This window comes from Capsicum annuum, chromosome 3, assembly GCF_002878395.1.
Source record: "Capsicum annuum cultivar UCD-10X-F1 chromosome 3, UCD10Xv1.1, whole genome shotgun sequence".
Taxonomy (NCBI): domain Eukaryota; kingdom Viridiplantae; phylum Streptophyta; class Magnoliopsida; order Solanales; family Solanaceae; genus Capsicum; species Capsicum annuum.
In genome coordinates this window covers 233,938,699-233,961,232 of record NC_061113.1, presented here as the reverse complement: position 1 = coordinate 233,961,232, position 22,534 = coordinate 233,938,699, and the positions used below count along the sequence as shown (strand labels likewise).

The 22,534-nt window shown below is 36.1% G+C and overlaps 1 protein-coding gene across 8 annotated transcripts; it reads left to right on the top strand.

Moving 5' to 3' along the window:
- Positions 1-2,552: 2,552 nt before the first annotated feature.
- LOC107862980 (cell division cycle protein 27 homolog B) lies at positions 2,553-20,949 on the top strand. Of its 8 annotated transcripts, XM_047409536.1 has the most exons (18): positions 2,554-2,711; positions 3,095-3,146; positions 3,656-3,820; positions 4,708-4,780; positions 4,953-5,062; positions 5,197-5,243; positions 5,893-5,990; positions 10,312-10,604; positions 11,612-11,767; positions 12,627-12,843; positions 15,857-16,071; positions 16,166-16,231; positions 17,100-17,219; positions 17,622-17,698; positions 19,293-19,412; positions 19,552-19,771; positions 19,855-20,195; positions 20,400-20,949. In XM_047409536.1, the coding sequence occupies exons 3-18, from the start codon at positions 3,710-3,712 to the stop codon at positions 20,473-20,475; spliced, it is 2,340 nt and encodes a 779-aa protein (XP_047265492.1). In that variant the 5' UTR covers positions 2,554-2,711; positions 3,095-3,146; positions 3,656-3,709; the 3' UTR covers positions 20,476-20,949. The 8 variants fall into 8 exon arrangements, with proteins under 8 accessions (XP_047265495.1, XP_047265497.1, XP_047265492.1 ...); XM_047409540.1 differs by lacking the exon at positions 3,095-3,146 and having other exon boundaries at positions 5,003-5,062; XM_047409537.1 differs by lacking the exon at positions 3,095-3,146 and having other exon boundaries at positions 2,555-2,711; positions 19,855-20,136.
- The last annotated feature ends 1,585 nt before the right edge of the window (positions 20,950-22,534 follow it).

Below are 22,534 nucleotides of genomic sequence, written 5' to 3'. Positions count from 1 at the left end.
AACATAGGTTTATTTTTTGCAAAGCAAACTCATTGTTTAAGAAAACGGACTCATGTTCGGTGTGAAGAGATTATTTGCATTATGTGAAAGAATTGTGTTAAAGATTTATCAATGCGGTACTTTAGAATATTTTTAATATTTTATTTTATGAACTGTGATTTGCTCATTTGGTATGATTATATAAGAACTGAGGAAATTTTGGATAGGTAGTTCATAGAGCTACTTTGTGGGTGTCTTGTTTGTTCTATTATCTAGTGGTGTGTTATCTTATGTTTGTTGTTTGTTTTTATATTTTTTGCTTGGTGTACTACTATTTATCATGAACCAAGAATCTATCAGAAACAATCTCTCTATTCCGTATAAAGTAATGGTATGGACTTGTACATTTTACCCTTTTCAGATCTCACTTTGTGGAAATACATTAGATATGTTATTGTTATTATGAAAAGAATATAATTGTTTATCCAGGAATTGGTATAGTTGAATTTGTATATAAGATCAAGAGCATGCATGTTAAATCCAGCTTTGTTTAAGATTTGTTAACCAAGGAAATTTGATTATCTATGTAACGGAAGACAGAATGTAAACATAAGAAAAGTAAAGTAGTGATCAAGAATGAATACGTGAAATGCAATCGTTGATAGCATTCCTTGATAGCTAACGAAAGCTAGTCATAAGCAAGAAATCGACGAAAAAGTTAATGCATATAAAACTAATAAAAAGTATAGTGTGCTCCTCAAAACTAGAAAATAAAGAGAGATTACTATAGTCATGCAGGTATTAATTTTGTATATATTAATTATGTAGATATTATTTACGTAGAAATTAATATTTATCACATTCATATACAGGGGCGGATTCAGAATTTTCAGTAAGGGGGTTCAATAGTATATATACGGACTAGTTGAAAGGGATTCAACATCTACTATTTATACATGAAAAAAAAAAATATCATGTAAAAATAGTACTCCCTCCGTTTCAAAATAAGTGAATCATTGATTTTTTTTTTAAATTTGCTCTTATGATTTGACAATCTAACTTTTGAAAAGATATTACAAGGTAAACTTTTTCTTTTTTAAAAATAAAAATGAAAAATTGTGTTAAATTTATGTCTTTAATGTTTTTTCCTTAATATGTGTGTCAAAATGTAACAATTCATTTATTATGAAACGAAGGGAATATTATTTTCCGACGAAGCGGATTCGGCCTGGACCCTATAATGATCCGCCACTGCTCATATAGAAAAGTATAATTTTTAATATTACAAATTACAAATTCAATAATTTAATTATATTAATAAGTAAAAAATACAAAATAAAAAGAAACGCCGAATTTCGGCGGAAAAAAAAAATACAAAATACAAACTGCGTCGGTGAATCAAATACAAAGTAGGAGTACAAATTAAGGGAAAACTTGTGCCAGTGAATTGTTTAACCAGTTCACTGGATTGAGGTTGATGCAGTAAAAAAAAAAATTCATGTGGGACAGCGGGAACAAATCTAAATACAATAATTAATTAAATAAATAATATTTAAAAGTAAATTGATAGGAATAAATGAGTGATTTTATTATTTAATCTATGTATAATTAATATCCGTATAACTTATTTCATCTTTTATGCCGCATAAAATTATGCATAGATTCCCTCAAAAGTTTTGTAAGTATTAATTACGCAGGATTATAAAAATACAACCAAATATCCTATAAAAGTAATACTACATGAAAGCTTTTACACAACATTTGAAAACCTAACAATCAAAAATAATACATGAATAACCTTTATCCCCATGCCTACCAAATAATGTATAAAATTAATACACGAATAACTTGATTATTCATGTATTAGCTTTGGTCTCATTGCATAACCAAATGATTCCTCACAGTACTATAGTTAATGATATAGCGTCAGGTGTTCTATCCGTTGCAGGTGTCGGTCAATACTTTATACATAGAATGATAAATTATATGTCCACGTACCTGACATATCTTGACACCTCTGTCCCATGTCCTTTTCTTCCACATCATCCGTGCCCTTTGAATAGAGGCGTTACCACCGAATGGCGTCCCCCTTGAGATGAATTTAAGCATATTTTCCTTTGATGGCGCAATGCTTACTGTTGACCATGGAGCATTTGTTCAAGAGAAGTCATCTTGCTCCATTCTGCAGCCCTCGAGGAACCTTATCTAATATATAACTAAAGAACTTCATATTAATTCTACTTCATAATATGATTTTAAATTATAATTTAATATCATATAATCAAATATGCACTTAATATATCTAAAATAAATAATATAGTTTTCTCTTTATATTCGAGAATCAACGCAAAATAGAAGGGATTTCAAATTCAAACCTTATGACCCAACAACCCAAACTAAGAAGTTGTTTGATACGTGCTTCACGTATTTGAGTGTTGAAAAAAGAAAGTAGTACTGGACCCAAAATGCAAAATTGTATTGGGGAAAAAAGGAAAAAAGAAACAAATTCATGGGGTGAAATGACAGAGAAAAGTACTATCATTATGCAAACATAAAGGGTTTAAGGGAGAAAATGGGAACATAAAATTTTCTCGAAACAATCTTTCACTCTTCCTTCAAAATACTTCTCTCTCCCCCCCAATTTATAAATTGAATAAAAATAAATAAGAAAAATAAATATTTAACAACCATGGAGCAATTGTGTCAGTAAAGCTTTGTGAATTTCTTCTGAGGTAGGTTAAGTAATTTCGTCGGTTTTATATGAGAATTTTTTTAGGTTTCTGTCATTTCTTTCTAAACATGTTTTCAACTTTGTGGAGGTGAACATGAATCGGATTTGTTTGTCTGGAAATTATTTATGTTAAGAGCAACTTTGATATTCGTGTGAATTCAGCTATCGAAAGTAACAAAAATTGGTAGTATTAATCAATAAGAGGTTTATCTCCTTATGTCTACTTCAACAAGTTCAAATACAGAGAAATTTGTTAATGATAAATTGTTACGGAAGTCTCTTAGGGGCGACACCTTTGGAGAAGCATTAAAAAGGTATGTTTCTGTCTTTTATGTACTGGTTTGAGTGTAAGAAGCATGAAATTGGACTTGAACTTCAATTCAGGCACTGACACTTCCTTAAAGCTCTGAGAAGTGGAGTTTTTTTTTATTTAGAGGTGAGCTTACGGTTACATGATTTTCCGTGCTTCCTGATTCTTACCTGCAGTTTGGTTGATCTCCGTTCATCAATGGACATGAATAAGTTTTTCTAACACTGTTATATTCAAATTCTGGGATTAGAATTGAAAAAAGAGCTTTTGGCAACTGTCAGTGCTAATATGTGGTGATGAGGTATACCGTTGTGGGTTTACAAATCTTGTAAAGTTGTGAAGTGAATTTAAAAGTTTTCATATGCTTGCCTTTTGAAAGGAAAAAAAAAGAGGAAGCATTTTGGCTAGTGTGGTGGTGGTGGATGCACTTATCACTATGTCAAAGTCTTCGTGTTAACGAGTAAATGATCATGGCATATAAGCCTTCAGGTTTTGTAATCTTTGTTGTTAAAACTTGATTCAATAAGTGTGGCTTTAGAAGTTATCATCATTCCCGTGCGTATGACATGTTGAATTCTATGTTTGTATGTGAATATCAATCTTCTGACCCGTCTCTCTCTCTCTCTAATGTGTAGAAAAACCTCCTGGGGTTTACGAATCGTTGTCTCTGGTTGAATTGGAGGCTCCAAATGTCAATGGAAAGTGTACTAATAGAGTGTGTGCAAAACAGCCTGGTGCACTTTATGCACCACAACGCCATTTTCATGTGTGAACGCCTCTGTGCCGAGTTCCCCTCTGAGGTATCTCCACACTTTTTCACTACCCACTATTAATCAAGAATAGGGGATAACATCTATTAAATTGCTGGAATAACCAGTTAAATTGAAGCCAGAAACTCAAGTCAAGTAGGTTTAAGGAAATTCAAAAAAATTGGAGGATATAGAGAAATGACGTTACCTAACTGGTGGGATTTTCTCTCTCTCCTGTTTATCTAGTTTTTACTTCACTAGTCTTTGTAAACATATGTATTTCTCATTTTGTAGTTCTTGGAAATGCTGTGATTAGGTTTCAGTTTTTGGGAATTCTTCTCTTTTTTAAGTGTTCGGCGAGAAGGGTTTAACACAGATTTGTAGCATAGTAGAGTAAGATTTAACAGGTCCTCTTGAATAAAATCAAGACAAACCTTCTTTATTTTTCTTAATATTCTTGATTAAAAAGGACTTACCAATATGTGGTACTTGCTTTTTGTCAGTCTTCTTGCAAGTCTTTTTATTTTATTGTGGATGACACCAGATTCAAATTTTCTTTTTTGAATGGCATCAAACAATTAGCTCCTTGAATGTTTACTTAGGATGAGAATATTGTGTTTATAATTGCTGAGGTAACTATGGGCAATATGCTTACCACTCTTTGTTAAATAGCAAAGATATTTGTGGTTTTTAGTGTTTCAATCAAAATGAAAACGCTGTTTTTTGTCTTAAGAGGTGTCTTAATAAAATAGTGGGACGTTTTTCAAGTAGGTTGCTGGTTTCTAACTAAACTAGTATTGTTCTAGTTCCAAGTCCTTAAAATGTTTACCCCATTGGATGATTTTAATTACTGCTGGTCCTTAAATAAGTGCATTGTTGACATTTGGAACATCTTTCTGTTGAAATCTCTTAAGCTAGTGTATCTATGTCGATTGCAGACAAATATGCAACTTTTAGCTGGATGCTACCTGCAGAACCAACAGGCGTATGCTGCATATCATGTTCTGAAGGGTATGTGTGATATTTTCTTTTCACATATTCAATGAATATGACGATATTTTTATGCTGCAATATCTTTTTTTTTGCTCCATAAATTGTTATTCGAGTATTATTGTTGGATTTCTGATATCATTGTCCTTGATATTATGCTCATAATCACCCCATTTAAAACTATTATATGAAGGGACAAGTATGGCTCAATCCCGCTACTTGTTTGCCCTATCATGCTTTCAGATGGGTCTTCTCACAGAAGCTGAGACGGCACTTTGCCCACCTAATGAGCCAGCTGTAGAGGTAGAGTTGTATAAACCATTGTTCCAAATATCTACTCACTTTGTGGATTTTATAGTATTGTTGTCTCGAGTTATTTTATTTATGTAAGCCATTGACATGCTTCTTTAATTTATAGATTAGTGGTGGTTGTGCAGGTTCCAAATGGTGCAGCTGGGCACTACCTTCTTGGTCTTATTTACAGGTTTATATTCTGATATAGTTTCTATTTAAGAGGAGGATTACCATCTACCCTTGCTTATTCATTTTGAAACTGATTTGATCTATCTGAATGCTATGAAGCTAATACTTCGCTGTGACAATGAATTGTGGTTGTGTTCTAGTTTATGTCATCATGTTTAGTAAGCATGAAAGACACTTCATGCTGATATAACTCATTATCCTGTATTTGCTATTTTATATGATGGAGAAGAATGTATAAGGATTGAAGCTATCATCAGTATCAGTTCTCAAAAAAAAAAAGGCATCGAACTATCATCTTTTCCTTTTACTGTAAAGAATGGTATAGACACTGCATCATAAAATGTTTGAACTATGCCAAATTTATTAACTTCAAAAAAAGAAGATTTCATTGTTTGGGACTTGGTCGTTGTACTTGAGAAAAATGTTTGAACTACGCCAAAAGTTTTTATGTGTGTTATGTTTTTGATATATCTTGAGTTATACCTTAAGGTGGTTGAATATATTTTTCTGTTTCTTTTTTGCCTTAACCTTTCAATAATCAACCATTATTGGAGCTTAAGAAGAGATGCAATAGTGATGATCTTCTATTGTAAATAGCCTGGATTGCACTCCTTTAAGGTGGTACTCATTGAACTGAGTAATTATTTCAGGTATACAGATAGAAGAAAGATTTCCATCCAACATTTCAATCAGGCACTGTTATTGGATCCATTGCTATGGGCTGCATATGAGGAGTTGTGTATACTAGGTTTGTGCAAGAATAGCTTGAGCAAACATTTAAGATCAATATTTTGCTATGTTTTGATATTTGTTATCACGACAACACTAATAATCAATTCTTCCGCCAAAACAAAAGTAATACAATGCTGTAGATGTGGTGGTGCACGTTATGGTTCTAATGACTTGTGGACCAGATATATGGTATTTTAGATGATTGGACCAATCAGCCCCCTAGCTTTGAAACCGGAAAGTAGAATTACAGAAAACAAACTTTAATAATCAATTTTATCAACTCCGTGACTACCTGTAGACCTTTCTTTCAATTTATTAAGTTAGAATTTCTTAAACAGTTTGTGGCTGAACAGATTTAAGAGTCGCTGGATTAGCTGAATTTAAGTAGCTTTTAAACATCAAGTGCTAAAAAGCACTTGTATTGGAGCTGAATTTATGGATAAGCACATACGTGTTAGGATAGAAGTGTTGAAACTTAAAATAAGGTGTTGATAAAGCGCTTTGTTCTGTTAAATTGTTTGAAACATCCGTAGAGTTATTAACACTAAAAGGATTTCTAGTTACAATCGTCATCTAGTGCTAAAATGCACTTTTAAGTGTTGGAGTTGAATTTATGAATAAGAACATACGTGTAGATTGAAAATGCAATGTTGATAAACACTTGTTTCTGTCAAAATGTTTGAAATATACTTAAAGCTATTAACACTAGAATGAGTTTGTAGTTACCACTTTTTCATTTTGAATTAATTCATTTGCAAATTAATTTGAGTCACAATTTGCTTTAAGTTATAAACTGATTAAATAAGATTACTTTTGGTATACTTCGTGTATACGAGAAAGCTTTTTCCCTTTTCTAATGAAAGTTATTACTTTATAACAGCAACAACATACCTTTTCGGTAGACCCTCGGCTCAAGACAAATAACAGTATAACAAACAAAAAAAATATAAAAATACACAACAATATAGGATAACACACCACTAGATAATAAAGGAAACAAGACACCCACATAGTAATACTATAAACTATCTATCCGAAATCACAAACATTACCAAAACACCACGAACAAGAAACTACAAGACACACACATAACACTACGACTATATGCATAACTACAAACAAAGCACTCGTTCCTACTAGGAAGGACACACTCCTACTCACTAATCCTCTACCCTAATCTGCGTCCTCTACACCTTTCTATTAAGGGTCATGTCCTTCGTAAGTCATAACTGCTCCATGTCATGTCTAATCACCTCCCTCTACCCCGTCTAGAACCATTCATAGCCAACGTCTCACACCTCCAGACTATGGCATCTGTGCACCTCTCATTACATCCTCACTCTCTGCATCTTGTCTTCCCTCGAAGCCACTCCCGCTTCTCTCGAATAATCTCATTTCTAACCGTATCTCTCTTAGTAAGTCCACACATCCATCTTAACATACTCATCTCCGCTACCTTCAAATTTTGGATGTGGGAGTTCTTAACTGGCCAACACTCTACCCCATACATCATAGCCGGTCAGACTGACACATTGTAGAACTTGCCTTTAAGCTTAGGAACACCTTCTTATTACACAGGACATCCGAAGCGAGCCTCTATTTTAACCACCCTGCATTAATACGATGCATGACATTCTCGTCAATCTCTCTATTCCTCTGTATCATAAACCCAAGATACTTGAAACTGTCTTTTTTCCGAATGACCTAGGTATCCAACTTCTCTACCACATCAGTCTCATGCGTCAAATCATTGAAGTGGCACTCCAAGTACTTTGTCTTGATCATGCTCAACCTAAATCCTTTAGACTCTAGGGTCTTGTCTCTAAACCTCTAACTAATCATTAACTTCTCTCCGGGACTCGTCATTGTCAATTAGAACTACATCATTAGCAAAGAACATACACCAAGACACCTCCGCTTAAATATGCTGCGTCAGTACATCCATCACTTAGGCGAATAAAATGGACTAAGGAGTTGATCCCTGGTGCAATCCTGTCAAAATAGAACATTGCTCTGAATTTTCTCCCACTGTCCTCACACAAGTCTTCACTTCGTCGCACATGTCCTGTATCGACCTAATGTACACCTCGGGCACACCTCTAGCTTCTAAGCACCTCCACATAACCTTTCTGGGGACTTTGTTGTATGCCTTCTCAAGATCAATTAATACTATGTGTAAGTCCTTCTTCTTCTCCCTATACTGCTCCACTAATTTCCTTACCAGATGAATGACCTCGGTAGTCGAGCGACCTGATTCTCGAAAATCATCACGATCCTCCTCATTCTCAACTTTACCACCCTTTCCCAAATTTTCATAATGACTCAACAACTTGATACCCTTATAGTTGCAAAAAATGTCCCCTTCGTTCTTATATAATGGAATCATCGTACTCCATCTCCAAGCTTCGGGCAATGGTGTTAAACAACTTTGGCTGCCACTCCATATACGCCTCACCAGTGCTTTTCCAAAAATCCATCGGAATCTCGTCTGGCTTAGTCTACCCCTACGCATCCTACAAATAGCACCTTTGACCTCCTCAACCTTAATAAACCTACAATAACCGTAATCGCGACACCTCTCTGAATGCTCCAAATCCCCCACCCCCCCCCCCCCCTTCCTGTTCAAAAGTCTGAAAATAAGACTACCACCTCCTTCTACTGAGGGCGTCCTTCAACTTTGCCATCCTCCTCTTTAATGCACTTCACTTAATCAAGGTCATGAGCCCTCCGATCCTTAGTCTTAGCAAGTCCATAACATTTTATCCCCGCCTTTTTCCTCTAAAACCGCATACAAGCTCTTGGAAGTTGATGTTTTAGCTGTCATAACTGCTAACTTAGCCTCTTTCCTAGTTAACTTATACTCCTCCCTATCCGTCTGCTTCTCTTCCTCCTTGGTCTCAACCAACTTTGCATAACCCACCTTCCGTTCAACTTCTTCGTAACAACCCCCCTTCCCCCGCGATTCTTGACAAATCGGCCTCTCCATACACCCAACACCTCGTTAGCTATTTCCCTGGTGCAACTGTCAGTCGTCTCCTGCATACTATCCACATTCCCTCTACTCTCCAGCCCCCATTGTCGTCAACTTCTCCCCTATCTCCAAAGCACTGGCCACAATTAAGCTACCCCACCTAATCCCGGGTCGATCCTCCACATTCCTCTTCCTTTTGCCCTTCTTGATTTCCGAGTCCATCACCAGAAGCTTATGTTGGGTAAAAAGATTCTCGCTAGGTATGACCTTACAGTCTTTACATAGCCTTCTACACCCTTCTGAAGGAGCAAAAAGTCTATTTGAGTCTTGGTCACCGAACTACGGAAGGTAATAAGGTGCTCCTCCTCTTTCAGGAAGCTTGAATTCACTATTATTAACCCAAAGGCCCTAGCAAAATCCAAAAGTGAGACTCCTCCATTCCTTTCTCTGAAACCAAAACCTCCAAGCACATCGTCATAGCCTCTAGATAAAGACCTGATATGCCCATTGAGATCACCTCCTACAAAAAGTTTTTCATTACTTTATCCAAAAAAAATAAGATTAGTTTTTTAATAAATATAAGCATATGTCATTGAGATTAAGAACAATCTCCAGAACTATCCTGTGATCTCGCATGAAGCAATAGATGATTAACTGTCTCTGCACTATCTCCACAAAAGAAACATGTAGAACGTAATGATACCCATATCCTCATCAAGCTGTCTTGAGTCAGTATTGCTTCCTCAGCTTGCCACCATACCAAACAAGCCACTTTACGTGGTATTTTGGTTTTCCAGCTGCAATTCCACGGCCAATTGCTCAGTTGCTGAGTGGAATGATTCAACCTATTGTAAACAATTTTAACCTTGAAAGAGCCCATATTACTTCCCTGCCACCATAAAACATCTTGTCCTGCCTCCAGATCACTGAGCCGTTCAATTGTGCTGAAAACATCAGCCACATTTTGAATTTCCCAGTCATGTTGCTGTCTTCTAAATGTGAAGCTCCATACTTGAGGTGTCCAACCTGCTAACAGATGGAGTGTTTTCAGCAAATTGTTATTTCTAATATTTTCTGCTGAATTTTGGGATATTGCTCTTGTTTGCCTTCATTGTGAACTTAAGTGGTTTGGAGAACGTAGCTATATAGAAAATGAACTTGGCTGGTGTATTGTCCTTGAAAACTTCGCATAAATTTCGATTGACTTAAGAATGAGTGAACATGCATTTACTTGTTTCCAAATAAATGCTCTCAGTAAGGTTCCATATTTCGGATTACTTTCTACTTGATGAACATTATATTGGTTGTCATAGTTATTTAGTTATGATTTTATATATTGCATCCTTATTGTTGCGAGACATACCAGGTGCTGCAGAAGAAGCAGCTGTAGTTTTTGGGGAAGCATCTTTGCTTTGCATTGAAAAACAACACTTATACCAAGGGAACCAATCCCGAAATTTTCAAGCATCTACTGATGATCAGAATGTAGCTTCTAAGAATATTGTCTCAGATGACATCAGCCCTAGGCAATCAAAACATACACACAGCAATAATCTTCGAGAAATTTCTGGAAATTATTATGCAGCTGCTATCCAGAATTTAGGTGGGGCTTCCACTAACATGTCATTCTACAACACTCCCTCACCAATGGCTTCACAGGTACTTTGATAGTGACAAGTAAAAACATTTTTTGTTGTAAGCGCTGAATTAATTTTAAACAATAGCCAAATATCTTCACTTGGGGAGTATCATAGTAGGACTTTAAAATGGTATCACCCAAATCAAAAGTCTCACTTTTGATAAAAGAATTTGGGTTGACTTTATGATAGTCAAGTCTGAACCTTCTACCTTGACCTCTTTCTTATGAAGTCCTTTTATACATGAAGATAGCTTAGCGTGCCACAGAAACAGGATGATAGTATCCTTTTGTTAATCTTAGGGATAGCTGCTGTTTACTCAACCAAATCAAGTGATTGCCCTACTTTTTTAGATTATGATGCTGCTCATGGGTTGCATTCGATATGCAATCAGAAAACTTGTCTTTAGTAACCAGTTTTATATTTGTTCCAACTTCCAATTTTTCTGTACATTGTTTATAGAAAGCGGGTGTCAGGCTTACACATTGTTTTTAGTTTGTCTGTTCAGTGGCGTTTTTTCTTCTGGTCCTAACTTAAGAAGAGGGTCATTGGTTGTTACCAGCTATTGCTGTTTGCTTTTTCAGTGAAGATGCTTAATTTTTTTTGTCTCTTTAAAATAGAACTTTTCCTTAAAATTCTTATAATTGTAGAACTAGACATTGGCAAATTTTGAATAAGAGAAAAGTAGTAGGTTAGTTTTCTTCCTTTGAAAAGGCAAGTATTATTGATATAGCACAAAATTGTGCCTGAGTACAACACCAAAAGTTCAAAAAACAAGAAAAAACTGAAATCCTCTATTGCAAGCTATCTGCTACTCCCCAAAACACTTATTTTCTCCTAAAAGCTTGCCAGACAGCTCACTTTTTTAAAATAAGCACTTTTGACCTCCCAAAAGCTTGGCCAAACAGGCTATAAAGGTGACAAAATCTTCTACTTCAAAGAAGCAACTGGAATTCTCATATGCACTTTGGAAATGCTAGAATGTCTTTTGATTTTCAGAAAGATTGTCAAATACAGGCTTCTTTTTAGTTGTCAGGAGTGGTTCCACCCCCAGTTTGTAGAAATTTTCAGCAAATTGGAGCTAATGCATCTGTGGCTGGTGCTGATAATTCTCCACGATCAACTGTCAATTCAACCATTCAGGCCCCTCGGAGAAAGTTTGTTGACGAGGGAAAGTTGAGAAAGGTCTGTAAGTACAATAACACATAGTTTTCAGTTATCTAATCTATTTTAAGATCAAGTTATTCTTTCTCTGTATAATTGCTGCTGGATTGTTAGCTTTCTTTTAGATATTTCCCATTGAAGTAATGTCTTACTTCCTCATATGCCATTTCATGTATGTCTATCAATCAAGAAGCCTTTATATGGTTCTTCACAAAATGATTTCATAGCCATTTAAGTATTAGTTTTCTATTTTGTTGTAAATTTTTTTTTTGATAACCGTGGTGTCCAGGCCAGCTTTTGCGCACCTCGGCTAAATCCACGGGATACCTGCCATCTCCACCAGCAACAAATACCAGGTAACTCTATCCACCAAGGCTAGGACAAATGAGAGGAATCACCTATTGTTTTTTACCTCTGCTGGAATTCAAATTTGAAACCCGAGACCTCAGATTCTCAACCCACTTCATTGACCGCAAGGCCACACCCTTGGGTGCCTCTTTTGTTGTAGTGAACTTTCAGCGTGTGAAGCTTTTGGTGCAACTGCTGTCCTTCCTTTCCAATTTTTCATCTGTAGAAGTCGGTTGTTACTTGTTACATGCTAGGGGTTTTGGGTGTGCCTTAAGGCTCCTTATTTTGTTTCATTTAACCTCTTTTGGTTTGACAAACACGAAAAAAAAATTTAAGTTTAGCTTGTTGAACTACGACATTGATTATGTTCATCTTATTTGTGCATTTGTTTTAAGCACTAAACACCCTTTACATTTCTTGTGCTTTATATGGTGGATTTATAGGATCTGGAGGCACACCTTTATTGCTCTTTTTTGGTTTCCATTCCCCATCTGTTTTGTGTGTCTGAGTCCATCATCTCTTATATTTCTAGATATCTGGGAGGTTATTTCCTGATTCTGGCCCTCGACGAAATTCAAGGCTTGCCGGAGAATCTACTGGAAACACAAATCCAAATGTATCTGCAGCTTCTGGAAATGGAACCATTCACTCTTCCAAATATTATGGTAGTTCGAAGCTGAGCTCAATGACTTTACGTTCCATGACAAGTCGAAAGGCACAATCTTGGGCTACTGAAAATTATGGTGAAGGTGATTGATATTTTTGCCTTTTTCTTGATATTCTGTTGCCGATTTTATTTTCAACCTAGGCATTGTTACCTTGTTAGAGTGGAGACTCATCATAAATATAATATATGAATCTTATGGTTTGGTTCACACAATTTCTTGAAGTTGAAGTATAATTACAAAAACATTTCGACTGTACCCAGTTAACATTAATGGGTGAGATAAAATGGATTATCCATAACCTTTTTTCTTTCTGAGTTGTTGCCCCCTCCCCCCCAACCACACAATGCAGAAGTTATAGTTCACTTGAACGGCAGTTTGCTGGTCAGATGCTGACATCTAAGCCTGCATAGAGGTTAATTTGTATCTTATGGTGTTTAGTTTCCAAGAAAATATTTTCTAGAAAAGATAGTATTAGAAAGGAGGTTATTCGAGATAAGGTGACTAGGTGAGAGTGGCTTTGGTGAAAGTTAAGATGCGGGAAGCAAGGTTGAGATGGTTCGGGCATGTGATAAGGAGGTGCCCGGATGCCCCAGTGCATAGATGGATTCAAGCAAGGTAGAGGTAGACTGAAGAAATATTGGAGGAAGGTGATTAGACATGCATGGAACATCAGCTTACCGAAGACATGATCGTAGATAGGAAGGTGTGGAGGATGCGAATTAGGGTGGAAGGTTAGTAGGAAGGAGTGTGTCATTACTAGTAGGTAGGAGGTCTTTGTTTTGTCATCCGCGCTAGTAGTCACAGTGCTAGTCTTGTTTCAGATTGTGTTACCATTGGTCGTATTACTTGATATTCTTGTTTTCGTTATTATTTATTGTGTTAATGCCTATTCTTTTTTGTTCCTTTACTATCTCTTTTCTAGATTGTTTTTGTCTTGAATCGGCTGTCTAGCGGAAACAACCTCTCTATCTCACCTCTGAGGTAGTGGAATGGACTTACCTTCCCCGATCCCACTTTATGGGAATATATTGGGTATGTTGTTGAAAACAAGTTGTTTCTTACTTGTTTTCTTGTGTTTGGTATGTAAGTAAAAAATATTATCCTAAAAGCATTTATGTATATTTAACATATAACACAAAACAATGAGAATGGGTAGGAGTAGAGTGATGGATATTATGGTGGGGGGAGGGGGTTGTGGTGGGTGGGGCGGGGTAGAGGTAGGAGGTAAGGCGAGGTGGTGGATGTAGATGGGGGTTGGGTAGAAAAAAATTTAATTTAAAAAGTTAGGGGTGGGGGGAGGGTAAGGTGGAGGTGATTTTATTAAAAAAATTAATTAAAAGATTGGGGTTAGGGGCAGCTGTGAGGAATTAAAATAAAATTAAAATATCTTTTTTTTGTTGGGTGAGAGTGATTTTGAGAGTTGTTGGAGACAATGCCGCTTGTTTTCCTTACTTTCATTAAGTAAATCATTTTTCTTATTTTCACGAAACTTGTTTTCCAAAAGAAAATAATTTTCAAAATTTTTAACCAAATAATCATGAGAAATAGGAGAATATTTTCCGGAAAATGTTTTACTTTATACCAAACATGCCTTAGTCTGGTAGAGAAAAAGGAGTTTGGTTTAGTTTTTGCCAGAAACTTTCTATCATCTTATTAGGACATATTGAGTGTGTTTGGCATGAAGGGAAACATTTTTAAGAATATGTTTTTCAATTTTCTTATGTTTGGCGGCTTAAATGTTTTAGAAAATGTTTTCAAGTGAACTTATTTTATTCACATTTAAGGAAAATAAATTCCTTTCAAAAAGTAAGGAAAACATTTTCCAGAACTATCTTTCAACCTTTCACCCTAACCCGAGTCCCGGGTATCAATTTGAGACCCAAATCCCAACCCCGACCCCTAGCTCTCAATCCTGATCTAAGACACACGACCTAGGATCCGACCTCAATTCAAGACATGACTCCCAAACCCAACCTGGGTCCGGACTCCTAACCTCGACTCGAGACTCGGGACTCAATCCGACCCTGAACTCGATTCAAGAATAGCTCTAGACACAAACTGGTGATCCAACCTTGAGAGGGGAATTGGGGTACAATCTCAACCAAACTCCCAACCTCGGATTTCTACTTCGGACTCGTCTCCTCTCCCTAACCCCGACTTAGGTCTCGGGTCAGAAATCAGGGTCAAGTCCCAGGTTGAGAGTTAGGGTTGGATCTAGGGTCCCAGGTTAGGTGTAGTGGTTGGTTCTCGGGTTGGGAGTCAGAGTCGGGTCGCGATCGAGTCTGGTTTCCAATCAAGAGTGATTGGGTGTTGAGTGTTGGGGTCGGGAGTCAGGGTTGGGTCTCGGGAGTCAGTTACGTTCCCAGGTTGAGAGTCGAGGTTGGGTTCCGAGTGACGAGTCGAGGTTGCGACCCAGGTCAATTGTCGGTGTCGGGTCCTGGACTCTTCTATGGTTGTGGTCGGGTTTGGTGTCATTAGTATTTGCCTAGATTATACTCACTTATTTTCCAAGTAAATATTTTCTAGGAAAACATTTTCCTTCATACCAAACACTTCCATCATCATTTAAGATATTTTCTCGAAACTTAGGGGGGGCACCAAACCCCACATTGTCTCCATCATTTCTCAAATGGATTGCTTTCTGAATATCTAACAATGTTTCATTGTTCTATTGAGTTACTTTCATGATCCCCTAAATTTGAGTAGACGTGTGCATGCTTGTTTAATCTAGTGGTTCAGTCACCAACTTTTGGGAGATTGCTTTCGCCCTCTGTTTTTTTAACCTCTTTTATTATTCGTCAAAGTTGAAACTTCAGTTTGCTAGTTCCCCAATTCTAGTTAACTGTAATTTAGATCTGTAGATTCACAAATGATTGGTACGTTGATCATTTGAAAGAATTCGAGAGTACAGATAAAATGTTTTTTTCATCCGAGACTACTGCTATCAACCAAACCAAAAATGAAGAGAGCTGGAAACCCACAGCTATGTTTATGTGGAATTTCTTTTATGTTTCTGCACTGTGCTACCTAAGCAAAATGGCATCTACCTTTGAGATGTGTTTTTATTCTTAACTGTGTTATGTCTACATCTCAGGGATTCGGAATGATATTTCTGATGATTCTCGGCTAAATATGACTGTGTCACACTCTTCTGGAGATGCTAGACCGCTTGAACAAGAAGGACCCGGAACTTTTGCTGCTGGGGTTAATTTGAGCAGCACATCAATCCTCTCAGGTGCTTCAGAGATATTGACCCTTTTCAGGATTCTTGGGGAAGGTTACAGGCTTTCTTGTTTATATAGATGTCAGGTATTACATTTTGATTCCGGATAGATGAATTTCAGCATCCATTTGATGCTGCTGCATTGATTTGGTTGAAATATGATGCTTTTTGCTGGAACAGGATGCACTAGATGCTTATAACAAACTCCCACACAAGCATTATCACACTGGATGGGTTCTTTCTCAGGTAAAGGTTCTGTCTGTTTTGATCACTTCTTCTCCAATCCTTTTGGAAGCAACGACTCTATTTTCATATTTCCAACCTTTCAAAGTCGTGTTGATTTAAGTTTTCCCTTTATGCTTTTTCAGGGAATCAAAGTAGATATTCATTCTTGTCCTTTTCTGTTTATTTGCTTGTCTTTTATTGAAATTGCTTACAGTATGTAGGTTCCTTCAAGTCTAGCCAGAGATGGTCCTTTCTTTTTTTGGGTTTTGTGAATCTTCCTTGATCTTTCATAATGTGTAAGTTCCACATTTAGACCAGTTACATAGTTATGGATAAAGTAGTAGTAATATCAATTAGTCTAGCTTTGTTCGAGTACAGCAAGAATATTAAGTGGCCTGGACTAGATATGCTTGTCTTCTGTAGATTTCATTGATCAGCAGGGAGCACTATTTTCCAGGAGTGGTCTTCTAGGATCTTGATTCTGCCTTGTGGGCTGCTGAAGTCCTTTTGGATGGGATAATGAACTGTCATTGTTGGGGTAAGAATTAAAAGACATGACAGGTCCATTAGGTTGTGTGAACGGTTACCCATAGAGCATTTCTTCTTATGATAATGTCAAATTTGAGATTGCTCCTCGACGATCATGATTCAAGGCACTGCTCTGCATGGTCCGGGCTCCGGAGAACATCTACTTTTGCTAGTATAATTTTTAGGACCATTTTGTACTGTATTTGAGGGTCTTTAGTGTTTTCTACTTGGAGCGGGATACAAGATTCTTCGTTCTTACATATCTCTCGGCGTAACTTGCTCTTGATTTTTCTTGGTATCTGTTGCTTATGTATGGGTATCTGTCTATATATGGCTTCTCACGTGCGTCTTTGAATGCCAGATTGGAAGAGCATACTTTGAAATGGTTGATTACCTAGAAGCAGATCATGCATTTGGCCTTGCTCGTCTGGCCTCACCTTATAGTTTAGAAGGAATGGACGTTTACTCGACAGTGTTGTTTGTGAGTCGTCTTTGCTCTTTCAGTGTTTCAATTAGAACATTTATGCTTTGCTTTGAGGAAGTATTAACTGCCTTTAATTTACCATCTCTTTGGGGGTGGGGCTGATGCTGGATGGGTTTGATGAAACTTTATTTGATCCTTGTCATATCTTCATTACTATATTTGCTTAGATTCTATGATCGTTATTACTAATTATCTAATGGCAATTTTTATGGTGTTCTTCCGGGTATTGTTCACGAATTAAACTTATTTCCTAAAGGCATATTTATCAAGTTGTCATGAATCTGGTTATATGTGGTTATGGTAGTAGTTCTTATGCCCTTATAGGATCCGATCTTTATGTTCTTTTATGTCCAATTTGCTTTTTTCTCTTTCCTGACAAACTATTTATTTTTATTTTAGCATCTCAAGGAGGACATGAAGTTGAGTTATCTGGCTCAAGAGCTGGTATCAACTGATAGATTAGCTCCCCAATCTTGGTAATCCCTGCAAAATCCGAATATAATAGTCTGATGCAAATATTTTGGAGCTGTTTATTCCTTTTGTCCAGAGATCTTAGCAAGTATTAGTTTATTTTACTCATGAATGGCCAAGTATCATTGAACATCAGGACTTCTCCATGTTTGCTGTTGTTGACCCTTGATCAAGTTGTTGACAACGTGACTCCTAATGTTTCTGGTTATCTCTTCCTTCTATGGACACATTACATTGCTTCATTACATTCTTCTGTCTAAAAAATTCTGGCTTCCCTGTTTGCACTTCAGGCTGTAGATAAATAATCAAGAAGTTTACCCAATGGCTGACTTTGTTCATTTAAAAAATAAGATTCAGTTAGGATTATTAAGAACTGCTATTCTTGCTACTTATAATAGTAGAGAAAATGCCTAAACAAAGTGGAAAATGAAGAGAGACATTTTCATTCTAGCCTGGAATTGATCTCCAGAGTGCATGTTCAAACATAATGTTGATTTGTAACCAAGAGACTATCATCTGCTAGATTATCATGCATCCATACATTTGAAGTTGGTTATAAGTTTTGTTTGTGGAGCTCTTGCTCCAAGTAAAGCCTTGATCTGTCAAGGCGCCGAACAATGTTTCTTAGTGTGTGTTATGGATGCGTGGAAGTCCATTAATTAAGTATTTAATTATATTTTAAGTAGCTTTCTTTATCATTCTAGAATAGGATTTATATTTTATAGTTTCATAAGGATTAGGGTTAGCTATAACTATTAATTTAGAATAGGGTTTATGTTTCCTCCTTCCATGAGGATTACACTTCTCATTGCTGTAATAGTATTTCTTTTTAAAGGGGTTCTGGAGGAATAAAAAGGTAAGTCACAGTTTAACAAAGAACAAGAGATTGGAGTTCTCTCTTTCATTTAACTCTTAAGGTTTCAGCCTCTCTTTAACGATCTGAATTTATATATGGTCCTCCCTTTAACGAGCTGAAGTTATATGTGCCATGTGACTCGATCCTTCTCTCTAAAAATCCCAACAATTTGGTATCAGAGTCTGACACAATGGGCAATGAGATCAATTCCAGATTCCCAGAACGTGCAATTATAGAAACCCTAATGGAAACTTGCAGTGATGGAACAACGCCGCGGCGAAAGAATTGTCAATTTTAAGAAAAGTAGGCTAGGGCTGGAATCGGATGACTACCCTGGGCGATATAAATTTATTTCGTTAAAGGAAGGCTGAAACCTTAGAGTTCAATGGAAGGAAGAACTCCAATCTCTTGTTTTTTGTTAAACTATGACTCAGCTTTTTATTCCTCCAGAACCCCTTTAAATAGGAGTAATATTACAGCAATAGGAAGTCTAAATCCTTGTGGAAGTAAGAAACATGAACCAATAATTATAGCTAATCCTAATCATTGTGAAACTATAAAACTTAAATCCTATTCTAATAATAAAGAAAGCTACTTTAAAATATAATTAAATACTTAATTAATTGACTTCCATGCATCCATAACACTGTTGCAAATAGTAGTTGGAGCTAAACAGGAAAAGCAATATCATCTGTTCTCTTGATTATGACATAGTTAGTAATATTTTATTCATGGTATGGCAGGTGTGCTATGGGGAATTGCTATAGTTTACAGAAAGACCATGAAACTGCTCTTAAAAACTTTCAACGAGCTGTACAAGTAAATCCTAGATTTGCATACGGGCACACGCTTTGTGGTCATGAGTATGGCACATTCCTCCCTTTTCTCAAGCATTCCCTTCTTTATTGGCAAAACGTGAACCCGGAATTTCTTTTCTTTTGATTGTAGAGAGGTGGATCATTAATTTCTTTATAAGTTTGACTCACTGTCTATATTTTTCAGATATATTGCTTTAGAAGATTTTGAAAATGCTATTAAGAGCTATCAAAGTGCACTTCGTGTGGATGCCAGGCATTACAATGCCTGGTATGGGCTTGGAATGATCTATCTCCGACAGGAGAAGTTTGAATTTTCAGAGCATCACTTTCGAATGGCTTTGGGTATAAATCCACATTCTTCTGTTATCATGTCATATCTTGGCACTTCATTACACGCTCTGAAGGTGTGGTAGTTTCCTGTTATGATTTTTATGCTGAAACAGGATGTTCTTGATTCAAATCTAATCTGCCTCTTATGGATGGACAGAAAAATGAGGAGGCACTGGAAGTGATGGAGCTGGCTGTCATAGCAGACAAGAAAAACCCTTTTCCAATGTATCAGAAGGCTAACATTCTTGTGAGCATGGAAAGTTTTGATGCTGCTTTAGATGTCTTAGAGGAGCTTAAAGAGCATGCTCCTCGTGAGAGCAGTGTCTATGCTTTGATGGGTAGGATATACAAGAGATGTAATATGTACGACAAAGCCATGCTTCATTTTGGAGTAGCGTTAGATTTAAGACCATCTGCAACTGATGTTGCAACCATTAAGGTGATCGTCCATTTGCCCACTCATGCACGTGTGTATATATATTATCAAATATGCTTCTGGTAATTTTTTTCAATCAGTCAGAGCACGATGATTCTTTTCTTCTCTGCCTTTTACTCTTTTGTTCTTCACCGCTTTGTTTCTAAATTGTACTAATACTTGTCCTGCAATCTCAAGTATGCTTTGGGGCTATTTTATGTCAAAACTGATTCAAATTATATAAGCTGATCCTCTGACCTTTTCACTGTTTCCTCGTTTTCTGTCAGGCTGCCATCGAAAAATTGCATGTACCAGATGAGATGGAAGATGAATTATAATATATCTGAATTAACTGGGAAATGAGAAGATCAGGCTGTAAATTATCCAGCTCAAAAATATACAACTACTTGAAGGTAGATCAGGCAGTTCTGGAAGGATTTCATGGATTGTTTGTCTCGTCTGGTAGATCAAGCAGTTCTGAAAGGACATTGTGTGCCAATGTAGAGTTGTTAGTTGAGTACATCCTGTCAGAATAGCTGTAGCACTGCACCTGCCAAACGAGGCTTCTAGTGAACGTACACTTCTCATTAATCTTCTCCAATTTCATTCGTGTTTGATTGAGTTGGAGCCACCAGGAATTTTTTGCAGATCTGACGATAATCACCGGTATCATCGTACATAAATCTGAAATGTTTAAAGGGGTGTAACGTTGTTTGTTGCGTTTTATCATCTATGTACAATAATATGAGTTATGCAACACACTGGGATAGCTGTTGGAGCTTTTTGTTTTCATAAAATTACTTAAGAAATTAATATAGAGCAGCAATTCGGTGGTACGTTGGTCTTAAAAGCTATTAGTATTTAGCCTTTCGACATGAAAAAAAAAAGTTTTGGACGAAAATTCTAAATTTCTCCTTTTCTTGGTTTCCTTTCTTGATGTTGGAAAACACAATAAATTTGATGGATAAATCTCCAATTTTGAGATAAAGTGCTAAGAATCTTAATTGATTTAGTATTCATAATTAGTGGATTAAGACTAATTATGATACAAATACAGTCAATTCGAGAACGTAGATGAAAAGGTGATTTAGATTCCTATTTCGAAGAAATTAAAGACAACATTTAGTATAGGATTAATTACTTCTTTAATTAACTTTAATAGAAATCAAAAATATCAAGTTAAGAATTAATCTTACCTTCTAAAGATTAGGTTGCAAAATAAATTTTAAGTAGTCACACCCAAAGATGTAAATAAGAGAAAATCTCAATTAATAATAATGTTGTCTCAAAAATATTCCTAGCTAAGCATGGAATAACTCCAACGCACAAGTTGCAGTTCAAAACAAGTGTAACTTGAGTACACTAGACATTTTCCTATGTATAAAACTCTAAGCTACTGTACAAGCTATGTATGTTACTAGAGTAGAACTTTTAAAGATAAAATTCCGACATTGTATCTTGGTTCTCTTTGCAACATGTTTCGGTTAATATATACTCCCTCTGTCCCATTTTATCCGTTCCAAATTTCTTAATTTGATGTCTCATTTTACTTGTCCTTTTTTATTTATCAAGACAACAATTTTTTTTTCCATTATATCCTTAGTGTAATTGATTACTCCTTGTTATTAGTCATCCATCAATATTGAAACTAATAACAAGATACAATTAAGAGGGGCAAAATAGTAAAGTTACATTATCAATCATTATTTTCTTAATAGTTGTATCATCCCAATTTGAAACGAGTAAAATGGAACGGAGAGAGTATATGCTATCAATACATGTGGTGGCACGTCGGTTAAATTCGCTTTCTTTCTGTTACCAATAGGTAGACTCACATTCTCTTTGTGAACTAAAACAAATATAATATGAAAGAGAAGACAGGAAAATCAAAGAACACAGAAGGAAACGAAAATAAAGGAATTGGTAGGTACTTTTAAAAATGATACAAAGTACAAACAGAGCTGAAAATCCACCCTTATGCAGATATACCATTCAAACCATCCATGAATCGTTCCTACGGTTTGAGTAAGGTTCGAGTTTATAAGACAAATTAGGGGAAAGAAAAACAAAACTGATTAATGTAGCTGAAAATTCATCCTTCTACTGAAATACCATTCAAACTATCCATAAATCGTTTCTACGGTTTTGAATTCATAAGACAATGCACAAAATAGCCATTAAAATTATCATTTACAAGTAGACACTTAACTTTGCTACGGCAATCCAAAATAATAATAATAATAATTTCAGAATGTTATAAATTCAATCTATTGGTGCAACCTCACGTGTAAGAAGAACTGGGTACAACATGCACCAATTATTGTCTGTCACATGTCCAATTGATTTAATTTTTATTTTTCTCACTTTATTTCATTTTCTTTTTTTTCTCTATCCTCCTTTTACTCATCGCCTAAACCTCATT